The 23412-nt window shown below is 42.9% G+C and overlaps 1 protein-coding gene across 2 annotated transcripts in view; it reads right to left on the reverse strand.

Moving 5' to 3' along the window:
- Positions 1 to 23412, reverse strand: part of IGF1R (insulin like growth factor 1 receptor) — a 173846-nt gene that overhangs the window by 12149 nt on the left and 138285 nt on the right. Inside the window, exons 7-20 of one of the 2 annotated variants that reach the window (XM_048317237.1) lie at positions 21757 to 21883; positions 20273 to 20511; positions 19663 to 19830; positions 19285 to 19489; positions 14816 to 15102; positions 13239 to 13375; positions 12775 to 12934; positions 11649 to 11751; positions 10227 to 10297; positions 8700 to 8929; positions 8317 to 8427; positions 7526 to 7685; positions 5220 to 5349; positions 1486 to 1620 (exon numbers count right to left, since the gene is read on the reverse strand). In XM_048317237.1, the coding sequence (XP_048173194.1) occupies positions 1486 to 1620; positions 5220 to 5349; positions 7526 to 7685; positions 8317 to 8427; positions 8700 to 8929; positions 10227 to 10297; positions 11649 to 11751; positions 12775 to 12934; positions 13239 to 13375; positions 14816 to 15102; positions 19285 to 19489; positions 19663 to 19830; positions 20273 to 20511; positions 21757 to 21883 (2263 nt within the window). Of the gene's footprint in view, positions 1 to 1485; positions 1621 to 5219; positions 5350 to 7525; positions 7686 to 8316; positions 8428 to 8699; positions 8930 to 10226; positions 10298 to 11648; positions 11755 to 12774; positions 12935 to 13238; positions 13376 to 14815; positions 15103 to 19284; positions 19490 to 19662; positions 19831 to 20272; positions 20512 to 21756; positions 21884 to 23412 lie in introns of both variants that reach the window. The other variant, XM_048317236.1, reaches the window with a different exon arrangement.

Genomic DNA, 23412 nt, shown 5'->3' on the forward strand with positions numbered 1-23412 from the left:
GCACCTCTGCACTGTCAGGCTGAATCCTGCTGGGCAGAACCAACGTGTGAACAGCTTCTCCATGAGGAGCAGCACAAGAACGGCCTTGGCTGTTACACACTGGTGCAAAGATTTGCTCTGCCAGACTTTAACCAAGGTCTCCCCGCTCACAAGCCTGGACCTTGGAAGTGAATTCATCCAGTAGCAACAGCCCTGGAGCACAGGAGATTCCCTGAGGAGGGGGAGGAAGGAGAACTGGGTGGGCTGCAGCAGAGAGAACTTCTGGCCTGACTCCCCTCCCACCCCTGCCCATATCACACAGGCCCCAGGTTAATGGGAATTCTAATCCTGGATCTCTTCCCAGTGAGTTTTTTCTCACTGCAGAGGTACTTTTTTCCTGTGAACTCAGGGAGCTGAACTCGTCACATCCCTGTTCTTCCCCATTTGTGCCCATCCCCATTACACAGTTCTGACCATGTTAAACAATGTCCACTCAATCCGACTGCCAGGAATTCTCCACAGCATCCCAAAAGGGAAGGAATGTGAAACCAAGGAATCACATGGCAGCTACACCTCCTCCTGCATATACCACCCACCCCCCTCAAACAACAAAACAACACTGCCTGTCATCTGAAACCACAGCCAGGCTCCAGCCAAAAAAGCTATTTTCCTAAGAATCCCAAGCAGCTGAGGCCCTTAAGTGATTGTATCCCTTCTGTGGGCCTCCAACAAATTTCAATAACTGCAAGACACAGTATTTCCTTCCCAAAAGTCAGTTTGGGAAGTATATCAAAGCAATAAAGTCTGAACAACTGAAACTGCTGTACACAAAGGCCAGCAGAAGTATTTCAGCAATGTAAAGCTAAAAACTGAAGCTGCTGCACTGCACACCCTCTGCTGCTGTGAGGCTTTGGGTCGATCCTGGGGTAAGGGAGAGGTTTTTCTGTGGAAACCTCTCCCTGTGCTTGCAGGGAAGGAAACTGTTAGCAGGGGGGATTTATTTATCCCAATGGGATGAGTGCTTTGACTGAAACAGCACATCCAACCCAGCTTCAGATACTTTAATTTATCTGTATGCTGAACTATGAAGTTGAATTCCAGTGTTTACACACATTTCAGCTTGTCCCCTGCTCTTTTTTCGCTTTATGCTCAACAGAATTACTTTAAGCAGGAGAGACATGATTTAGGCACAGAGCCTCCTGCTGTAGCAAGTGCCACTTACGGGTTTTTATTAAGTCTAATTTTATTCAGTAGCACAAAGCTTGGGTTTTGTTTGCTTATTAGGAGACAGATAGCCCAAGGTGAGATTCTGAGATTCTGGCCACAAGCAAAGTTGTTTTCTAGAATGTCTCACTACCATAAAATACTGGATTGACAGAGACTGTTTGAGCAGCCCCTCCCACGACTGTCACTCTCTAACAGCCCCTCCTGTGGTAGGTGGGAAGAGCAGACACTGCAGGGGTCAGGAAGCACAAGCTGTGCCCACAGGGCAGTGGTGGCACTTACAGCATGTCAGGACAATTGTCTGGCTTTTCCAGCAGCCCCCCTTCCATGACGAAGCGCAGCACCTGCTCGTTGGTCATGCCCTGGTATGGCTGCTCCGCCAGCGTTGCGATCTCCCACAGCACCACTCCGAAGGACCTGCAGGGAAGATCACATTTTTAGGGGTCCTAGCCATCTTTACAAGGGTGTATTTCTTACAAGATGCTGAGTAGTGGGTGTCCATGGGTATTTTCTTTTAACAAAGAATTCCAGTTGCTCAAAAAAAGTGCCTGTGGTGACAGTCACATCACCTCCCTCAAGAGACTGCTGACTTCAAGCACACCTACTCTGGTGAGAAAAGGGCTCAGGTGAGAAAAACTCAAGTTACCCCTTTGAAACATGCATGTAACTATGTTCTTGAAACAGAGCTTCCAGCTCCTTCCAGATAACTACAAAGGACAGTGTTAGTGAAAAAAGCAGTTTGTGTAATAATAGGAATTGATTACGGGCGAAGGAAGATAAGCATAGTTACATAATTGGGTAGCTTGGATGTAAGTATTGACACTTTCTAAAAATATCTCAATTTAAAATTAGTTTATTGAGCAGACACAGCTCAAATTGTCTGCCCTGCACAGAAGAGTCATCTACTTTTAGAGCTGCTGGGCAAAGAAGGAAAATCTCAATGCTGTCTGACTTGTGTGGTAAAATGCTGAGTCAAGCTGAGTGAAAAACATGCAGTTCCACCGGGGGGGCTGTTATGAAAACAGGAGTCCAGTGTCATTAGCTGGTTATGGCTGAGTGGTTTTATCTTTCAGCTATCCCTGGGATCTAAACTGGTTTGCATCTGGAGCCAGAAGCCACAAACTGCCTTGCAATTGTTTTCCTTTCAGGGGAGGGAGGGACAGGGGGTCAACTCAACATTTGGGTGCCTTTGAAGCTTCTTTGATCACCGCAGGGATAACGAGGACAAGTCTTGCACACCTATTCATCAGATTATCCTAACAAATAAACTCAGGTTGCTCCTTCCAGGCAACTACCAGCCCTGAAAGAATGCAAGATGCTGAGGATTTATTTATAGAAATCCACCCTCACCCTGAACAGTATTACATTAATTTTAAAATGTCCTCCTTCCCTAACTACAAAAAAACCCAGCCCCGTCTAATTACCTCATTCTTCAGCCTGAAAAGCAATAAAAGAATGAGTTGCTAAAATAAAGCTCCACCCTTCAAACCTCCAGATGCTCTTCTTGCAGTTGCCATTTCACCTTACAGCTTATAAATCCTAGACTCTAACCACTCGACAGGGTTTTGTCTTTTTGACATCTTGGCTTCTGAAACTGATCTCGAACAACATGGAACTACACGTCACAGTATCTGCCCAGAAAGGCATGAAAACCCTTTTGTTTACTGTTTGATGCAAATAAACGGCCCCCAAAACAGCTAAGCTCCACAGTTTACACTGAGCAACTTCAAATCTGAACCAATAGAAGGATTGAAGAAGTTTTTCCTGGCATGAAGAGACCTCCAATGTATAGTGCCTGTAGTAAAAGTCACTGAGAAGGAATGATCCTTTTAGCCATAAGCAGATCAAATAAATAGACAGTATTTCATGACAGTGCTAAGTCAAGCTCCACTACATTTGGAATTTAGATTGAAATTTCTCTGTCGCTGTGGATACATGTTCTAAACAAACAGCAAATTTCTCATGTTGAGCCCATTTTTTTGTGCCTCCAGACAAGTACATCCCTGTGAACCAAATTTCAGAGTAAATCACTCCTAACAATTAAGATGCCAAACCATCCCAAGGAGAAACTCTCTGAAATACCCACGAGTACTGTGGGCCTCCTCTCCATAAAGCAATTTTTTTCCTCTATGCTTTCAAGTAAAAATCTGTCAAGATTTTACTGCTCCTCCTCTTCAACTTTCCAATCCTGTAACCAGTAAACTACTTTCCAGGCCAGGATATTCAGTCAGACTGTCCCACTGATGAACTGCAATATTGTTTGCACAATCCTGCTTTGGACTGACAGACCAACGAATGCCAAATCACGGAATCCCAGGATGGTTTGGGCGGGAAGGGACCTTAAAGCTTATCTTGTTCCACCTCCTGCCATGGGCAGGGACCCCTTCCACTATCCCAGGTTGCTCCAAACCCCATCCAACCTGGCCTTGGACACTTCCAGGGATTCAGGGGCAGCCACAGCTTCTCTGGGCAACCTGTGCTGGGGCCTCACCACCCTCACAAGGAAGAATTTCTTCCTAATATCCCATCTAAACCTCCTCTCTTCCTTTTTAGGGAAGCGCTTACGTCCTTCCTGCAACAACTACAGCGCTAATTTACTTCTGACGCTTGATTTGGCATCACACCTGGGGGGTTTTTGTTTGGAATTTGAGTTATGTTTGAAGAGTAACATCACATTAACAGTCCCAGGCTAAAGGAAAGCAGGTGTGGAACACACATGGGACATCCCCACTGCTCACCCTGATCTGCGGCCGAACCCTTTGGAGGCAACAGCTGAACCTGAAAATTCCTGTTGTGTGGTAAGAACAGACAGCTCTGCCAGCTCTTCACTCCAGACTTGGTCAGTTCTGCATCTGTGGATTTTCTAGTGACACAGTCCAAATTTCTGTCTGCTTTGTGAAGCCATTACAAGTCCCAAAATTCTTTTACTGGGGGGACTGCCAAAAGCATGCCTGCACTGTTCCATCAGATAAATGGCTGATACAGGGCTTCCCTTCAACTCAACGTGGCTGTTTTCATCTGCTTCCAAGTCTGAGGGTTACTGGATTCAAAAGTAAGTTACTAGCCATATGTAAAATAAAATTTAAGCATCATTCTGGTGCTCTGCTTTTTCACTTGAATTCCTCTTAGGAACTTTTCGTTCAGAGCTGGTGCTGTGAACTACAGACCACTGACTCCAAACTCCTCAACCTGCTCAAGGAAAATGCAGTTTACTCCTCAAACACCATTCCTACTGACTTCTAGACATTTGGAGGCAATCAGCTGCCAATTCTTTAACAGATCAGCAGTAAAAACATCTTGTTAGGAAGGCCGAGAAACCATAAAGAGAAGAGGTTTTGCGAGTACACAACCATCTTCTGCCAAGTCCTCCTTACCTATCTCCAAAAGCTGGGGGGTGTGTGCGGAATTGTTCCAGGGGATTACTTCTCCCAAGTACATGCCTCTATTAATAACTGCACAGATACAGCAAGCATGCAGTGTGCTTTGAAAGAAAACCCTATTTCTACATCTTGCAGTATATAAAACAAGCAAACGAAGCTCCAAATGGAGAGGGATATGCACAAGGGAGAACTCCCCCAAAAAGCCTGCAAGAGTACACAACTCATCTGGGGGAAAGTGGAGTCATTTACACAGAAGGTTTTGATGGAAAAGGAGGTCAGCACTAAGAACCTTTCCATATTCCTGGCAACTTGTAATGCTTTTCTTGAAGGAGGGCAATTTAAAAAATGACAATTTGCTCTTCCAGGTGAAGGTAATGTTTTTCACTGCACAACTGATTTTACAACTAACAGCAGGAAACATGCTGCCACCTCCAGTTTTGGAAATCCATTTAATTCTGCTCTCCCTGAGAGCAAAATTTAATCTCAAGAGTTCTTGCTGAAACATGAACTTGTGGAACAAGAGGGTTACCTCTGAATGGGCAGGAGAAGCAGTATACTTAATTAAGTCTACTAAGACAAGAAGAGAGGCTAGGAAGAAGGGGGTTAAAGCAGTTTTTCAGAGCCCTTTTTTGTTACCAGACGTCGGAGTGTGTTGTGAAGACTCCATCTTTCAGTGATTCCGGGGACATCCAGCGGACAGGCAGCAAACCCTTCCCTCCTTTCCGGTAATAATCTGTCTCGTAGATATCTCTCGTCATGCCAAAATCTAGAAGGTAGAAATACCTTGAATTTGTGTGAGAAAATGATGAACATTTCCCCTTCCTACAAGCCAGAGAATCACACTCGGGTGTGAGGAGTCTGCACTGTGTTCCCGTGACACTTGACTTTGCAGACACTTCAGCTGCTGCCTCAGGGCTGGTGACCTTCCCTCCCAACACCACCAACAGACTGTGCCACTGACAAGTCTGAATGGTTTAAATATAGGAATGTGAAAAGTTACAGCATTTATGCTCAAGCTTTGCAGTAAGATGAGTCTTTTGAAGGTCATATAATTCACGAATTGTTCCCCAAATTCAGTGATTTTCTTTTGTTTTTTTAAGGAGTGTAAGAAACTCCTTTAGTACTTATAACTAGTGTGTTTAACTGAAGAACCTCACATGTTGAAAGAAATATTTCCCTTGGTTTTCTTTTTCCTATTTCCAAAGGTAATTCCCAGTTTCTGTACAATATTCTATTTCAGGCGCTACAGAGGATTACGCTGCTCATTTGCGATTAACACACACAAATATTAAAGACATACTTCCGGTTATATCCATGCTTAGCTGTAAATTTGTAAGCATTTTCAAGACTTGCATCTAAAAATGTTCATCCCCTTGACTGTAACTCAAATTTATTCCAGTGTTTTTTTCTGTACAATCAGCCTGAGACAGAACTGCTGGGTCTCACTCTTGTCTATTGAAACCAGTTACAGTGTTCTCAGATACCAACCAAAAAGTTAATAAATCAGGGATCATCAGACCTCTGACTGATATTAAATGCTGTCTGATGACACAGAGGGCAAAATCCATTTTACCAACACAGACCTGTAACTGCCCCGTTTTTCCCCCCAGGAAACGTGTACAGAACTCCCCCAGCTCTCTCAGTTATCACCAGTCTGTGGTGAGTGACCAAGCACAACGTTCCCTGCGTACCAGGGACACCGGTACCCTCAGCGATTATGACTAAAAAGCCCATCTGTGCAGCTCTTCCATCACTCCCACACACCAGGGTGACTTTATCCCGGCTGAACGGAAGATTCTTTCAAAATGTAATGCAAATAAGAAACAGACACGCAGTGAGCACAGGGTAGTGTGGCATAAAGCTCTTCCTCTGAGATCTGAACAGTCTGAGTTGGCGTGTTCCAGCCAAGATGCTCCTAAACTGTTTCTGCATGAGGGGATTTTTAATGCTGGTACATAAACAAGAGCAATGCAGCACATTTACAAAATGCTTCTGGGGTAACCAAGAACATGTTAAAGGGAAGAAATGCACCATATCTTCAGTTTAAAGAATTGTAAAACAAGCTGATGGAGGCAGGAGGAGAAAACTGGAATGGGAAGGATTTAGGCTGACTTCCCACGAACCTGCAGAAAATACACAAAATCCCCAAAAGATCTTATTTCCTAATTAACTGACTCAAAATGAAATCATTTTTTCTTTCTCCCAAATGACAGGATTACTTACACAAATTATCAAAATAGCTGAGTTAAGCTCAGAGAAAAAGAATTAGTTTCCTACAGCAAAAGGCTGTTGCTATACACGTTATTTTAATATGCACAACTCAAAAACAGCCAACAGCTTAAAATCACACTCTCTGGAGAGAAGACTGAAAAAACTCAGCTGACACTATTTTGGAGGGATGGTAAAAGGAAAAAAAAATTGGTGATCTAACAGCAGAGCAGAAGAAAAGCCATTCAGCTGTCTGGGAAGCAGAACTCCAGTTTAGACTGGAAAGCACCCAGCTGAAGTCATTCCACTTCCAACTCAGATTATGATTTAAAATAATCCTAAAATTCTCATTCTTGAATCAATAAACAGAAGGTAGAATTATTTTTGTCCATTAACAGAGATGTGAATGACACACCAGTGGTAACTACACCATCCACCCAGACGTCTGCAGTACCTGCACCTAAATCACTGCCTCACCAGCTCTTTTTAAACCCGCATGCTATACTATTGCCTCACTGGAACAACAGCAAGCAGAGGTATTCCAGAGGTTAACTCAGTGTTAACTTCTCACAGGTCTTAAATCACTGCAAGTCTTCACAAGGAACATATTTCATTCTGCAGACATTTAAACTAGAGCTCAGTTAAAAAAAAAAAAAAAAGTAAATTAAAAGCCTTCTAAGACACTGATTTTCCGGGATGATTCTATGACCTGTGTAAGAGTCAGGGCAGCCCACCTCCAATTTTGACTGTGAAGTCCTCAGCCACCATGCAGTTCCTGGCGGCGAGGTCCCTGTGTACGAACTTGTTGGCATTGAGATAGGCCATGCCGTCGGCGATCTCTCCCGCCATCTGGATCATCTTCTTCAGGGTCGGGGGAGCCTGCCCAGGGTTGTTCTGAGAAAGATGAAGATCAAAAAAATTAACAGACCACGTTCATTCTCTTGTGCACATACTGTCCTCATGTTCTGCTCCTTTAATTTATCCACATCGGAATTTCTAGATCAAGGGCAAAAGCTGCTGAGCTCATTTTCTGCATAGGCTGCTGTGATTTCAGTGGCAAGTGACCTGTGTGTCATCTTTATCCTTCAGACCCTGTATCATGTGTGACAATTCTAGCTGTTAGACTGATGGCCTATGCATGACACTTTGCACAGGAGCTAAGATAACAGATATTTACTTTCCAGCAGGGGCAATGGGCAGGACACACAACATGAAACAATTATCCTAACACATGTTCTTAAACCAGCCAATTTCTGTAACATCTTGATGAGAAAGTAGATCAGACAAGAGATCTAATGTAAATCTGGAAAAGAGGACTCAGTGACACAAGAAGGAACCTATCCCATGTGGCACTCTGCACTGCCTCATGAAAGAGCTGTTGGAGATCACACAATAGCTCATGTTTTGTCCTTAGACTGAAGGAGAAGGGCAGGAAAGGCTAATTGCCTGCTGCTTCTAACGTGAGGCTGTCTTGTTCAAGATGATTCAAACTGAAGAAACAAACATCCAGCAACTCATGACTCACCTCTGTGTCTGGCCTCAATGATCTCAGGTAACTTTTGAGGTCGCCACGTGTCATCAGCTCCATGATAACCAGCGTAGGCTGGCCCTGAGAAACAACACCAAGCAGCCGAACCTGGCAGAGGAAAAACAAATGTTCAGTACAAGTACAGCTAATTATCATTTTTTCATGTTGATAGGTAGCCCTGTGGGAACCTGTGGGAAAGGTCTGAATGTAGATTTGGTTCCACTTTCTGACTGAGGTTTCACAATAATATTACAAAGCTGCACAGAATTGAAGCTAAAAAGCCAAATTCCCACTTCAGGGCAGACATGCCCAGAACAGCCTCACGTCAGTAAGCACCAGGGCTGGATGAGTCACAGCCTCGTCACATCTTCAGGACTCACCACATGGTGACAGTTGAACTCCTTCATCACCGAGGCCTCGTTCAGGAACTCAATCCTCTCGCGCATGCTCGCGGACTCATTGACTGTCTTGATGGCCACCCTGGTCTCTGGCTCATCCTTCACCACTCCCTTGGCTATTCCCTCGTACACCATTCCAAAGGAGCCTTGCCCAAGCTCCCGACACATGGTGATCTTCTCCCGGGGCACCTCCCATTCATCTGGAACATACACTGAGGGGAGAGAGAACAGGCCGTGATGTTCCACTGCTGCCCCTGCTGTGATCACTCCCTGCTCCACAACAGCAACTGCCCCTACAATTTTAGCGTTCAAACCCTACACAGAATGCTGAGACCTTGCACCACATGTGCGAACAGTCCAGGGTCTTTCCCATACAGAGGAAGGGGAACGATGGCATACAAATAAATCTGCAAGAAAGGTGTACATGGACTTAAAGCAGCCTCACTACAGTACTAACATACTGGGATAGAAATAAGGAACCTCAAAGCACAAAACCAGGGTGAGAAGAAGCTCAAATAAATGCTTTAGGTTAAATCTTTTCTTGGAATGCTTGCTCTCCTAATTCTCCCAGACAGCATCAAACACACTCGATCATCTGCATCAGTTTAGTGTCTGCTGCATTCTCTATTAACAGACTGATTTTATGACAAGCAGACTCTGATCCAGCAGCTCTTTGCATGGTACTATTCTGATCCCTTGCACACACACCGTTGCACCAGCAAAGGCAGAACTTGCTGCTGCTGCTGCAGGTCTTTGATCTTAGGCAGAAGAGAGCTCTCAGAAGGTGACTGCCAGGAGGCAGGACTGCCTCAGGCAAGAAGACATCCAGGTACTCACTGATGCTGCTGCCTGCCAGTCACCAAAGGAGGGGACAGTTGTGTCACATGCTCTGCATGGGTGAAGTGACAGGATGAAAATAGAGGATTATAGCATGAACACTGACAGACCTTTAACCCTAATGGTGTTGCTATAAAAAATAACAGTAAAATAGTCCACTGCCACTCTGGGTAAACCCACTGGTCTCCTGGGGGCTTCTGGAAACACTATTCCAGCAAGAATTCTACAACAGCAGCACCAACCTAACCCATAAACAGAAAAACTGGGACCTCAAGGAAATTTGTCTGATGTTCTGATTTCTTCAAGTAGTGAGTTTGTTTCAACAGGGCAAAACAGAGCTTAAGATGGCAAATATGAAAGACCACAAATTCATTCATTCTTCCTTCATTCCAGCGAAAACATCACTGGAAAAGTAGGTGACAATCTGAAAGTGAAACTAGTGAATTTGAATTAGACTCAGGTAGATAAAACGACAGGAAAACAATTCAAAAACTCCCTGGTTTCAATAGACAAGTGGCATTTACATATTAGCAATTGTGGATTCCAGGGATGTGCTAATAAAACAGAGGAAGTGGTTTTACAACATGCCTTTTAGAGTTTCATACCTTTCCAAAGTCAGACACCAACAGAACACATGACAGTAGGAGCACACAAGTAGAAGGTTACACTCACCGTCTGAGGCACTGAAGTACTCGGGGTTCACAGAAGCATAAAGTACTCCATTGCCCAGTCTGTCACTGTTCCTGTGGAAACATTGAGTTTGATTTCTTTAATCTTTAAGTCTGAGTATATTTCAGACCATCTCTTCTACAGCTTTTCCACTGCTTGTTCAAACACAGAATATTATTTACTATATGTGGAGTTTTTCAGACAAAGGGGACAAACTGAAATCTTATCTACCTCACATAATCAATGGGAACACAGTCCAAAATAGCTTCCCAGGAATTCTGGACTCTACCAAATCAGCACCAGGAAAATGTAAACACAAGGTACTTTTAGCTGCTGGGTAAACTTGTTTTTAAGAAAGGCAGCTATATTTTTATACAACCAGGAGACGTGTGGCTGAGAATGCACTTTACCATCATCAGCTCTGCTGTGGGAGAGATGTTTTTTAGCAAAAGACAAGACTCTTTTTAATGGGGGATTCCATTCAACTATTTCCTAAGTGGTTCTATTTTTTTATTTAAAACCACATCTCCCAGTTTTACTGGGATGATTTTCAGAACAAGAAACATAATAAATGCACCTTGAGAGATTTTGCAGGAGACAGGCTCACAAACATTCTTGTGCTAAAACAACAGTTTGAAGAAGGAAAAATTTTCAGGAATTTCATGTAGGAGAGCCTCAGGAAGGCAAAGCAGGTATTGTAATCACCAGAGACAAAGTCCTTTCTGGAGAGCTTGAGCAGAACTGGTACCACTGTGTGCAGTGCTACCAGTGAATTAGAGCTGGAAATCATGGGATACTCAATGAGCATAATTAATGAGAGACTAATAAAAAAACCTCCATAACTAGAAAGTTGCAAGACTGAACATTTGTACTGCCATTAAGTTCTCGTTATGTATTTCAATGAGATAAAAAAAATAAATCACTAGTTACAAAAAAACCAAAACTGAGGAAAACAAATTAACAGAACAGTCCCAATGACTGCTCTTGGCCAGCATAGGATATAATTTTTTAAGTGGATGTAAAGTCTTCAAAAAACCCTCTAGAATTTGAAAAAAAATCAGAGTAACCTAAATGGAACTAAGTTTTCTTGATTTATATTGACCCGTATTTCAGCCAAATCTTCTGATTATAAAAGTCCGGTGTGTGCCATCACTGCCCCACTGATATGTTCCTCACAAGCCTTCCTCCTCCCATTCAAACATGATACTGCAATAAAAAGCCTCTTCATATCTCCAGCAGCAGCAGCAGCCAGATGCTGGTAACTCTAAACCACCTCCTTTTCCACACCAAGGCAGAATCTACTTCAGCCTCTCGACTCCTCTGAATGCCATTTCTCTTTTTAGTTTCTAACTTGCTCCATGGGTGCAGATTTGAAAATAAACAATTCCCCTCCTGCAGGCTTAGGCACCAGCACATAGAACTCACCTCTTTTTGTTAAAGACATAGAGCATTACCAGCAATCCCCCAAGGATGAGCAGCAGAGCAATAGGGAGCACAATTACCAAGTGCAGGAAGTTTCCATAGTTTGCTGCTGCAACCAACAAGAAAACAATTGTATCAGGGTTTCTATAAAACCTCTGTTAACAAAGAAACATTCAAAACCCACTCAGTGTATTTCCATACAGGGAAGAAATCAAAGTTCTCATTTTCTTGTCTGATGTGGAAAAATACACTCAGAAACCCTCCCTGACTGCAGATGAGTGAAACAAGAAAGCAGACACTGAAAGGCATTAATTTTGTACAGAACAGTGTCTGTCTGGGTTTTGTTTTCACAAGTTATGCTTAAAGGACCTGCATTCCTCAGTGAACAATACCCAATTGTTCACTTGCACATTCACCTTTTTTTCCACCTTTTGTTCACCTTGCAGCTGCTTACAGTCAGAACATACATGCACTGCTCTTTCCTTCAAATTGTTTAAAGTTCAGCAACGAGGAAACCAAAAAGGGATAAAAGATGGAGTTGCAGTTTTCTGGGGATATATCTGCTCTACAACTAGATACAGAATTTCTTGAAGAGGGTTTCTGTGGTCATGTTCTTCCAAAATATAAATGACTCCCATTGTCAGGACCAGCATCACCCTTTAATCAGGACATTTTTTTCATCAAATGTCACTCAGAACAGGTCAACCTGCCAGCCAAAAATCTACACAAATGATTTGTTTCTCCTATTATTTTGCAATTTTTAAAGCAGGTTTGCCTTGTTGCCACAGGTTTCGTACACGCCAGCTCCATGTTGTTATGGCTAACATCACATTCCCAACATAGCTGCACATCCCAGGAAGCCACAGCAGGGTGTTCTCCACACCCACACCTGGCTGCACCTCTCACAGATACCCAAAGCTGCAAGGAAAGGACCACACCTCAGATACCCCTCCTGGCTGTCAACACTTGCCAAAAAAATGGACCAGAAAAGAGTTCTCAAAGAACCATCAGAAAGAGGAGTGTTCAGAGCACAGGCAAGGACCTCAGACAACCAGTCACATGAACGTCAGGAATTATTAAAAAGATAATAATCCCCCAATTCAACACAGACAACAAACATTTGTCTTACATTTGGGCTGCACATAGAAAGAGATGGGCTCAGTCCAGGACCCATTCCCAGCTAAGGAAGTGGCCTGAACTCTGGCAGAATAGTTTCCAGGGTTCAGGTGAGTTAGTTTAGCTCCTCCAAGCTTCTTGTATTCCTGTCTGGAAACACATTCCCGCTTCTCCTAGAAGAAAAAAGCAATTAACACATGTTAATGTCTTCACATTCTGAAGAAAGCAATATAGCTGCAGGACAAGCTCATTTTTATAACTAAAAGCCCCACCTGATCAGTTTTACTTCAAACACCAGAAGGAGGTATGTGAAATTTAAGAACTCAAAATAAAGGAAATAAGGTAATGACATGCTGGCAGGTGCTGAGTGTCTGAAACCACAATTTCTGTTTGTGTTGCACTGCGCAGAAGCATGTTAAGAAAGATCCTTTTTTGTGTATAAATGAAGAGTTATGAGCAGTAGTGTCAAATCCTCACCTCGCCGTGCTGCCCATATTTGATTTCATACATCAGGATCAGCCCATTTGGATTTGTAGGCTCCAACCACTTCAGGTAGACGGTATTTTCCTCTTTTGCTTCCCATGATACCGTTCCTGGAATGTTATCTGCTCCCTCTGTAAAATATTTACAGGTGATGTGAGAAGAACACTATGACTGAAACAGGAACTTGAGGCAAGAGTTGAGGAAAATGGAAGATTCATTATATTCTTCAGGTGCAGAAGCTCTGCAGCAAGAGCCACTCAAATCCAGGGAACAAACTCCATTGGCCAAGGCCTGCTGGAGATTAGCTCAGTCTGAACTACTGGTTCCCAGAAAACCAGTGCAGAGCATACAGCTCCACCGGGCATGGGCTCTGTGTGCCAAAAACCCCCTGTTTATGAGCACCAAATTCTTCCTTCCCAACTCTCCCCAACACCGAAACAGTGCAGGGAGCTACTCCCACCAAATGGCTGCAAACAGCTGTAAACACACAACATCTGCCCCACTGACAGCCCCTTCTTAAAACAGTCACAGGAGATCTGTCCCATTTAAAACAGCGTGTCATTGGCAATTCAGGAACTGCTTTATCCTTATATAGTTCCTAATAATTTTATGTGGCTTATTCAAAACTTAACAGGAATGTGAAGCCTGTGTCAGTCTGGGCTGAAAAAAGACCACCTTCTCAAAGACACAGAAGAACACAGGATTGTTTAGCCTTTAATTTCCAGAGGCATGTGTTAAAAATCCGGGAAAACTTCTTTCCTTTTCCCTGATCTCACAGACTTCCTTCTTTCCTTGAGAAAGCAATAGTTTTTGCTTTTTTTTACTGACACAGCTGGATCTGGATTATGATAGCCTTCCCTTCCAGAAACAAAACAAAATTGCTACCATTCTGCATCCAATATCCCCAGACATCTGCTGGAGTCAGAAGCTCATTGCTGGATGCATATGAGCTTACACTAAAATCATCTCTATTCTTCTCAAAAGTACAATCCGCAGAAGTCCCAAAGACAAGTACAGCATTCAATGCTTCCTATTTGAAGTAGTCTAGAGGCCAGGAATTGGGCACAAAAGAAAGACAGTATTCCTCCTGTTCCCAGGCTGGACAAATGCATGGTCGTTCTGTGACAGAAGAAACATTTGGCAAACATTCCCACCAGCAGAACTCCAACATCTGCAAACAGTTCCGAGTGAACGCAGCAAAACCAAACATTAGCAGAGAAACGTTGCTGTGGCTCTATTCAGCACACAGAGCCGAGGAACAAAACCTTTCAGCCCACCATGTCTGGGGGTCTCACTTCTATTGCTGGGAAACAAAGTCTCTCCTAATTATCCTGCAGTCAACTTCTCCCTTTCTCCAGCTCCCAGCACAGGCTCAAACACATCACTCAGTACACACAACACACCAGTCAAGGACTTGAAAGAAAAAAATCTATGTAGTTCCAATTTATCCTACTGCATAGAATTTTTTTTACTATACCCCAGTGTAATTCTAACTGGTTTGGGAGAGCTTGTCCCCCCTGAGCTTGATCTCTGCCCAGTAAAGGCAGGGCTGGAGCCCTGTGTGAGCATACCTGAAGGCATGGTTCTGGCAAACACGAAGTTGGATGCGCTGCAGCCGAGCGTGTCAGCCTCGTGGTTGCAGCTGTGAATATCGATGCGGTAAAGAGTGAAAGGCTGGAGATGGGAGATCACAGTTCTCTCCTTGCCATCCACCTTGGTCTCAAAGAAGGGATATTCCACCTCACTCTCCTCTGCGTCAGAGGCATTGGTGAAGTGGTCGGTCCCGGTCACGTTCCTGTTGCGAGTGGCCAAGGTGGCATTGGCGATTCGGAACACGTCCCTCCGCTTCCGGTCGGGCCTGAGGAGCAGACACAGGTACAGAAAAGGGTTCTTTAGAGAAAACCCACTTCTCTAGCTTCGGGAAGACTGTGCCAAACAACCCAGCAAAACAGGCAACAACTAATAAAAAAGCTAAATAAATAAAACTGCAAAACAAGAGGAAAACTTTCCCTTAATCTGAACCTGCCACATGTCAGTGCATCTCATTTCTCTCTCTTTTGGTCGGGAACCAACCAAAACTCTGAAGCTCACACTGCGCCCCAAGATGAATGTGCAAACTTCTGACCTCACACAATAAACCAAACAGCAAAAAATGGCTCCACTGTTACTCAGTAAGCATCATGGATTTGTGTTTCATGACAGTAATGTTGATGCTTAAAATAAAAATCAGATGCTAAGGGTTGAAAAGGTTAGGTGGGGAAAAACTGTTTTGAAGTTTGCTGGATTAGCAAAGGAAGCTGAGCCTACTGAGAGTTAGCTTTGCAGTTGTGATGAAATGAGAATGTATTGCACTGAGAGGAGAAACCTTGGAAGGCAGGCTGAAGGCCATGAATGTTCACCACCACTCGAGTGGTCATCTATGTATCTCTACTTCTCTCACCCACACAAAAGCTCTGCAAAGGAACAATTCTCCTATGTGAGAAAATTCAGCACTAATATTGTGTAGAGCCAAAAGTTCAATGAACAGCTCTGCCTTACAGGCATCTGGGTGAAATTTAAGCAGAGTTGAAAAGTTGAGGATTTACAGCCACACCATTGCTTTCTCAAGCCCGGGGAACTGCTGTAGTGGACAGCCCCGAGCGACAGGACAAGGATCAAGATACTCTTAGGACCATGCGGATCAGGTAACCAACACCCTACAGCCACATGCTGTGCCTGTCCCGTGGTCCTGTCCCAGATCCGAGGCTGTTCTGCATAGGACCACCAACTACTACAGGCAGTGTGGCTTTACTGCTCCTGCTCTTCTGTCTCCAAGGGCTGCAGGAATGCTCACACTTGGAAAGCAACGCCCCAGGGGAGGTAAAGGAGAATGTAAGAAGAGTTACCTTACAAAACCAATTTAGGCTTTAGTCCTATCCCTGAAATGACTTCACCAATGCCCATGGAGCACCTGGCCAGTGCAACAGGTACCAGGGACATGAAGTCCAACAGCCCTAGCAGAGAGCAAGTTACAAACCAGGCAAATGAGGCCTCCCTCGAACACACAACAGGAGGAAAGACGACTCAACAGGAGAACTTAATTCACTGTCAAATATATCATCTGAGTACACACAGCCACAGAGCAGCACGCTGCAGAGAGAGCCAAGAACAGGCTCACTCAGTTTTGAAACCTTCTGGCAGAGGTTGGATGAATTTTTTTCTTTAGGAGTTCACTACAAAAATTTCCAAAATCCCTTTACTACATGGTGAGTAGTCGTTTTGACACTCTAACCACCACGTAAACCACGTCACAGAAATAAACAGGCAAGAAAGAATTTCCTAAGTTAGCAACAAATTGTTTTAAGCAACACACAAGTGAGTATCTCATCGGTTAAGGCAATTTCATAGGAGATATAAGCATTTGTGCCTCGTCTACACTGGTATCTATGGAAGTTACTAAACCTATTCACCCTGCTTAGGATGAGTATTGATTTACTGCTGTAGCTCAGTGGAAAGAACAAACTTTTCATCAGTAAAACATTGGATGCCTAGCCCTGAACCAACGAACATTTGCACAGATTCTGTGGTTAAAGCAGTGAAAATAAAAAGTTCATTTTCAATCAACCACAAAAGCATGTGCCAATGCAAGAACCCAAAAGGCCTGACTTTATCACTGTTTTTATGGGATGCATGGAGCTTCAATTCTTTGGTGATATCGGGGGGTGGGGGGGGAGTACAGCCCTACCTTGTCTTTGGGGAAAAAGTGGAACACAAAACTTGTTGGTGAAAACTACAGTTGTGCCAGGAAGAGAAAAGAGCTGTAGGATAACCACACGGCAAATGTAATTAAAACATCATGAGATTTGATAACAGTGCTTTTCGGTCAAGAGGCTTCCTGCATTCATGAAACGCAGAGATAAAGGCAAAAAACAAGCATCCAAGGAAATAAGGAAAACTCTAGAGATAAAAACTTGAAAAATCATCTATTCCATTGAGGGAGAGGAAGGAAAAGAAATGCAAGAGAAAAATTAAAAATAACACTATAAAAAATCAAATCAAATCAAATCAAAAAGATTTTAAAAACTTGGGCTATTAACAGCAAAGCTCACTGTTCTCCTACGTCATGGCAATTTTAATGTTACTGCTCAGACTACACACAGAGCCTGTCCCATCCTGCTCATTAGAGAAACAAAAACCTTGAAGAATAAACTTATTCTCCTCTGGTTGTGAGTGTCTCTTCAAGACTAAGCAGAGTCCTGTTTTTGAAATCCACCATGGCACTAATACACATGGGGTCATCCAGAAGTTGCACAGGAGATTAGATCAACAGACTTCTTAATCTTAAAACCACCCAGTCAAATACTTTCATGCTGTATTACATGCTGCAACTCTTTCATAATAACCTGGAGACAGGTAGAACACTGGAAACAAATACTACTATTGAGGCTTGCATTAACACATTAATTAACTTCTCCCTTGGGAAAGGAAGAAAAAAAATCGACATCAAGTAATAAGCTGCTTAGATTTGTCCCATGGAGACGTCTCACCAGCTCGTAAACTTTAATTTCCCTGACATACAGTCTCTTAAAAGTTGCTTGGCTATGCAACTATTGCTGAGCATTGTCCCTTATCTGCCCCTGCTGTTACAAAACACCCTAATGGCAGTAATTTAAGAGAAAAGGACAAGCTTTCAGGAAGTTCTCTGTGAACTGGCTTATTTGTTACTGAGTTCAAGGTCCTATGAGTTTTCTTGGAAGGGGGCAGGACTGCAAGAAAATTTGTGAGAAGAAAACGCATTTTAAATTACAAATGTTTGGGGAAATAGAAAAAACTCCTTTGCAACAGACTTTCAAGTAGTTTAGACTTGACACGTGGCTTTCAAAACTCTTTGCTGTGCTATTTCATGAAGTCCAAAATCAGATCTTAAGATTTCCCATGGCTCAGGAATTACATCATGATCAGACATGGAGTCTGTAACTTCCCTGTACCTGATCCTGGCTGCTGGTTCTCACCATCACTGGGGAAACACTGCACAAATGCTCAGTGTGACCCTAACAGCTCAGGTAAGATACTCCACATCTCTCAAGAGAGGCAGCATTTAGTTCCTCATTTTTGGATAAAGCTAAGAAGCATTGCAAATATCAAAGTCTCAACCCCAACAAGTCCCTTCAACACATCCTTGAATAAAGGTCAAAAAAATCAAAATGGAGAATGATATGAACCAGCATCAATGAGCAGCAATGCCACACTTTTAGAGTTCTCAAACACGGGATTTGACCATGGACTTCCCCTGCCAGGAGAAAGAATGAGACAGGGTGCACCGCTGAGATCTGACAGCGTATTAAAGACTGTAACACAACAGCTGTACACTGTGTGCCCTGCCCCAGCACCCAATTACCCAAAGTAACAACAGCTTACCTGAAGGATAAATTGGAAACTCAAGGATCAAAATCACCAATTAATTCAGTAGTATCTACTCTGTGTTGCAGCACAGAATCATTACAATTCCACTTAACATGTAAGCAGGTGTTTATCATGGGAGAGTGGAAATATTTAATACTTCTCTGCAGCAATGACCCAGGAAACCAACAGGCCCTTTGCAATTAGTGCGGTGAGAAAAGAAGACCAGTTTCAATTCTGTGAGGTGACTCTGCCCTTAATTTCCAAGATAAATCTTCAGATTAGGAACACAAGCACTTAAATGGTTATTTAGAGAAAAATCACATCTGAAACCCTTTGTCTGCCTCAGGTTGCTCATCTCCGAAACCCTTATAGACAATGAGCTCCTTAAGTGACTCTTGAGTCTGAAAAGAAACCATCACTGAAATCCTTGATCAATACTGGTAAGAACCCTTACTATGGGCTAGAATTGAAAGAAAGACATGAAAATTGGCAAATAAGAGAAACTGCAAAGTAAGGCTGTGGATTGTCTCACAGGAAAGGAAAGGTAATGTTTAGTGTTTCTATGTGTGCTTTCACATCCAGGAAATCTTAGTTGTAGGAAGTGTTAAAAAATTGAATTATCAGCCCTACTTCCAAAGAAGTGTCTAAAATCCATTACCTGGGGACAAAAATGGAGTTGTGGAGGAAGTTCTCAAACACTTTCCGGTACTCTGCTTCCTCCTTCTCCGCTTGCTTTTCTGCCTCTGTCTTGGGACAAGCACAACAAGGTCCTTTTTCTCCCCCACAGCCCTCTGGCTTGGTGGGTTCAGTGGCTTCTTCTGTATCAATGGTCCCATCAGCATATCTTCGAATTGGGACTTTATCTTGAAAGAAAAGAACAGAGCTGGTTTCTCTTCTCTCCAGTCATGGATCCAGCAACAATCCATGTTTACCCATTCCCATTCCCTCTACTTGCTGCTACTTAGCTCTTGCCAGTGAAGTGCCCTGGCAGGCAGAGTCCCAAGCATTTCAACACAAGAGCATTTAGTTCTCCTACCTTTGGAGCAGTAATTGTGTCTGTACAAGTAACTGTCCTGAGGCTGCTGCTGCCAGCGCACGATGTAGTAGGAGAGGTTCCCGTTGGGAAAAGAGGGAGGATTCCATTTCACAATCAGTTGGGATGAGGAGTTGGATGCTGAAATAACATCCAGGGGAATGGATGGCACTAGAGAAGGAAAAACAAAGAAAAAAGAAAGGTATTTAAATCTAGAGCACTCTATGATGTATTTCCATGCAAGCTTTTGAGTGAATCCTAATGCATTTCTCTACTGCAAGGAAAAAACACCCTCTTATTTCAAAGAAAGGATTTTCCACTTATGCCCCACTAACATAGGGGTTCAACTGCAACCATGTACAGTCCCACCCAAAGTTGTACTTAAAATTCACCTTCACTAATGGAACAAAGCCTAAAATTCTAATTCCAAGAAGCTCCAATAGCTCCTAATGAAAGTAATATCTGCAAAACCAGAGTTTTAATTCAAATTTTAATGCTGCTTACATAATTACTGAAACTGCTAGCACTATGCACATCAACAGAACTTGCACAATAATACACTAATCACACCTGCAGCATTATCACCCTCTCACCCCAGAGCCCAGCGTCTCACCTGCAGCATTGGTTCGAATATATATAATTTCACTTTTTGCTCCATGAATATGATGGTTTTCCATCATTGTGAGGGTAACAGCCTTGACATAAATGGCATATTGAGTCCAAGGTTTCAATCCCTGCAGCAGAATTCCAGGATTGTTCTCTTTGTTCGGGGGCAGGTCAACATCAACCATGTTCCAGCTATTGGAGCCACACGCATCTTGCCCATCATACTCTGTCACATTTTTGAATGGTCTGAAATATTCAAAGAAAAAAGCACAAATATTTATTTTCTTCCAAATATTGTCATATAGGTATGAGAGTGTCTCACTTCAAAGTTGCCCAATGAAACAAATAAAGCTTACTTGCTTTCCACAGCAGAATAAACCAGAAAAAAAAAATCTGTATTTCCAAGCAGTACAAAATTCAGAGTTCAGTTTTAGTCATGAGCAAAAGCAACATTCTCCGAGAAAACACTATATTTATCTGGTTTTTTTTTTTACCCAAAACAGGCACTGAAATGCTTCAGACATACTTAGACTTTAAATAAACGTATACTAAACAGAAGAAACTCAAAACAGTTATTGAGAGTGGCCATGTTTTTTACCATGAAGAACCCAAAATTCCAAGACTGGCCCTGACCAGTCCAATGGGCTTTTTACCCCTTTATTTCCACACAATACAAACACATTTATATAGTCAAAGAGTTCTACTTTTCAGAAGTTGTAACACTGGTGCAAGAGCATACAAACTCTTGTTATTAATATCTGCAGACTTGCCAACACTGGCTTCATTGTAGAACATCACAACGATGTTCTTTTTCAAGTGATGCTGGACACAAACCATTTGTGCTTCCATGTGTCACATCTTTGCTCCATGTATCATTACCAGCATTCCAAACCTCCCTTTGACACCTCCAAGACTGCTTGGAGAGTTATTTTTGTGCTCATCTGGTTCTTTAATTACTTTAAACTTTAAACCGTTACAAGGATGTGCAAAGGCAGAGGCATCTTCCAAGTAATCTGGATTTCTCCAGTAACTGCCCCACTATCCTCTATTATCAAGACATACTAATGCAGAAAATGACCAAAGCTGGATAGTCTAAATAACCCCAAACCCTGAGCAGACAAGTCGTCAAGGTGACAGGGCAAACTCCTGACCTGTGACGCTCTCTAGTCAGTACTTTGACTAAAGAAGGAAAATATCTCAGTCAACATGATGACTTAGGAAGAGCTCCAAATCAGACCCCTGAGAAGAGCCAAGACATCCACCTTTCTCTCTTTTCAAATTTAAAACTTCCTGATGGATTTACAATCCATTTGTAGGACTCAAACCAATCCTCTTTTTAAAGGAGACTTGTGCTCCACCAAGAAAAGAATTAGAACAAAAGCAGGACTTGAGGGTGAAATACACAAACTGAATGAGCCATCCAGCACTAGGAACAGAACTGTCTGCCCTCCCTTGGACTGCCCTGATTAACCTCTGACGACATCTACTTACGCCTCTTTGTAGTAAACAGTGAAGCTAATGAGGTCTCTGTAATCGGGAGGGCGATACCGCTCCCATGTCAGTTTAATCCGATTCTTGAGCGTCATGTTGGAAACAAAATGCAGAATTTTGCTTTCACCTGCAATACAAAAGGATAGGACATACAGGAGTTGGCATCACATCACCTGTCAGTGTTTTTTGTTTCTTAGGTATCAGTTTTAGCTAATGAGCCGTTCCAGTAACACCTATGACACCACAGAATACCAACAGCCTTTGTCTCTGCAGAGCTTCCTCTTTCCTCCTACTACATTTGAGTGCTTAAGGGTAAGCAGTGACCTTGGCAATCAGTTTAAAATATGCTTGAGCTACTTGTTATTAATTTTTTTGAAGCAGATTTTCTTTTAATGCATCATCAGAAAGCTCTTGAAAACTACTTCAGACTCTCCCTGAGCGAGGAATGGAAGCGCTGTTTATCCACAGGACTGGTTAGGAAGCACTAAATTCATCATCTGCCTCCAAAGCACGCGTGGAGCAGTCACCGGCCTCTGTGTGCTCACTCTCCAGGACAACTTTTGACAACTACCATTTGTTTTTCCTGGAGAGTGAACAACATAGAAAAGACAAAGGAGTTTACATTCCTATTCATCAGAGGCTGGACCAAGAACTCCAAAGCTCAGTTCATATACAGCACAACCATTTGATGGCAGCAACTTCCAGCTACTCTTCTGAACAGAGCTGGATGGAAGCCCACAGCTTTGAAATGAATGGCTTCCCACTACCAAATCACTGAGCTTTCCAACCCAAAACAAAATAGCATTTTAAAAACTTAATTCTTGGATGAAGAAATTGTGTTCTGTCAACTGCGAGCTAGTTTCTAATGTTCCATAGAAGCTCTGAAAATAAAGAGGTTTTCACCCTCGTGTACACTGGCACTGTTGGTGCTATCTTTGCAAAGGCAGTTGAGCTTTTGTTGATTCTTTTGCTCTTCTCAGAGTCAGAAAGCTTTCTGTACTGGTTTCTTAAAAAAGCAGGCAGCGGCTGGCACTGGACTCAGTGGTAGTAAGGCCTGGCTGTGTGTCTGTAACTCCTCCAGGACTGCAAGGCTTTGCTCTATTGAATGTGCAAAGAATGGAGGGTGCTTACAACAAGGATCTGGGCCATCTGCGCGTCTGCATCATGCCTAAAGAGACATTCAGCAGACTACGTGTCCTAGTTTTGTAAACCCCATCCACAACAAGGGGGCTTGACTTATACACAAGATCCATTTAAGTTTACTCAGTTCCAAAAACACCACAAACCAACCAAGGGAAAAATGCATTGTCAGTTTTAAGGCTTTGAGGTGAAACTCGTAGGCGTTCTTAATTCCTAGATGAGAAATTGCTTTTAAACGTGCTGTTACACCTGGAGACCTGATGTGCAGACCACCAAAGCCAAGAGAGGACTTTCCAATAACTCTGACCATTGCAGAATCCAAAATTAAATGCAGAGACACTCAGGCTTAGGAATACTGCAGAACATTAAAAAGTGTTCTCAATTCAAAAGCAAATACTTCAAAAACAAAGCAGAGAAAACTAAGTTTACAACTACTATTTTCTAGCAACCAGGTACAATATTTGGCAGAAGCTTAAAAGAAGCTGAACGTAACAGAAACAGTTTGCTTTGGTGTCT

The sequence above is a fragment of the Corvus hawaiiensis genome, chromosome 13 (assembly GCF_020740725.1).
Source record: "Corvus hawaiiensis isolate bCorHaw1 chromosome 13, bCorHaw1.pri.cur, whole genome shotgun sequence".
NCBI lineage: Eukaryota > Metazoa > Chordata > Aves > Passeriformes > Corvidae > Corvus > Corvus hawaiiensis.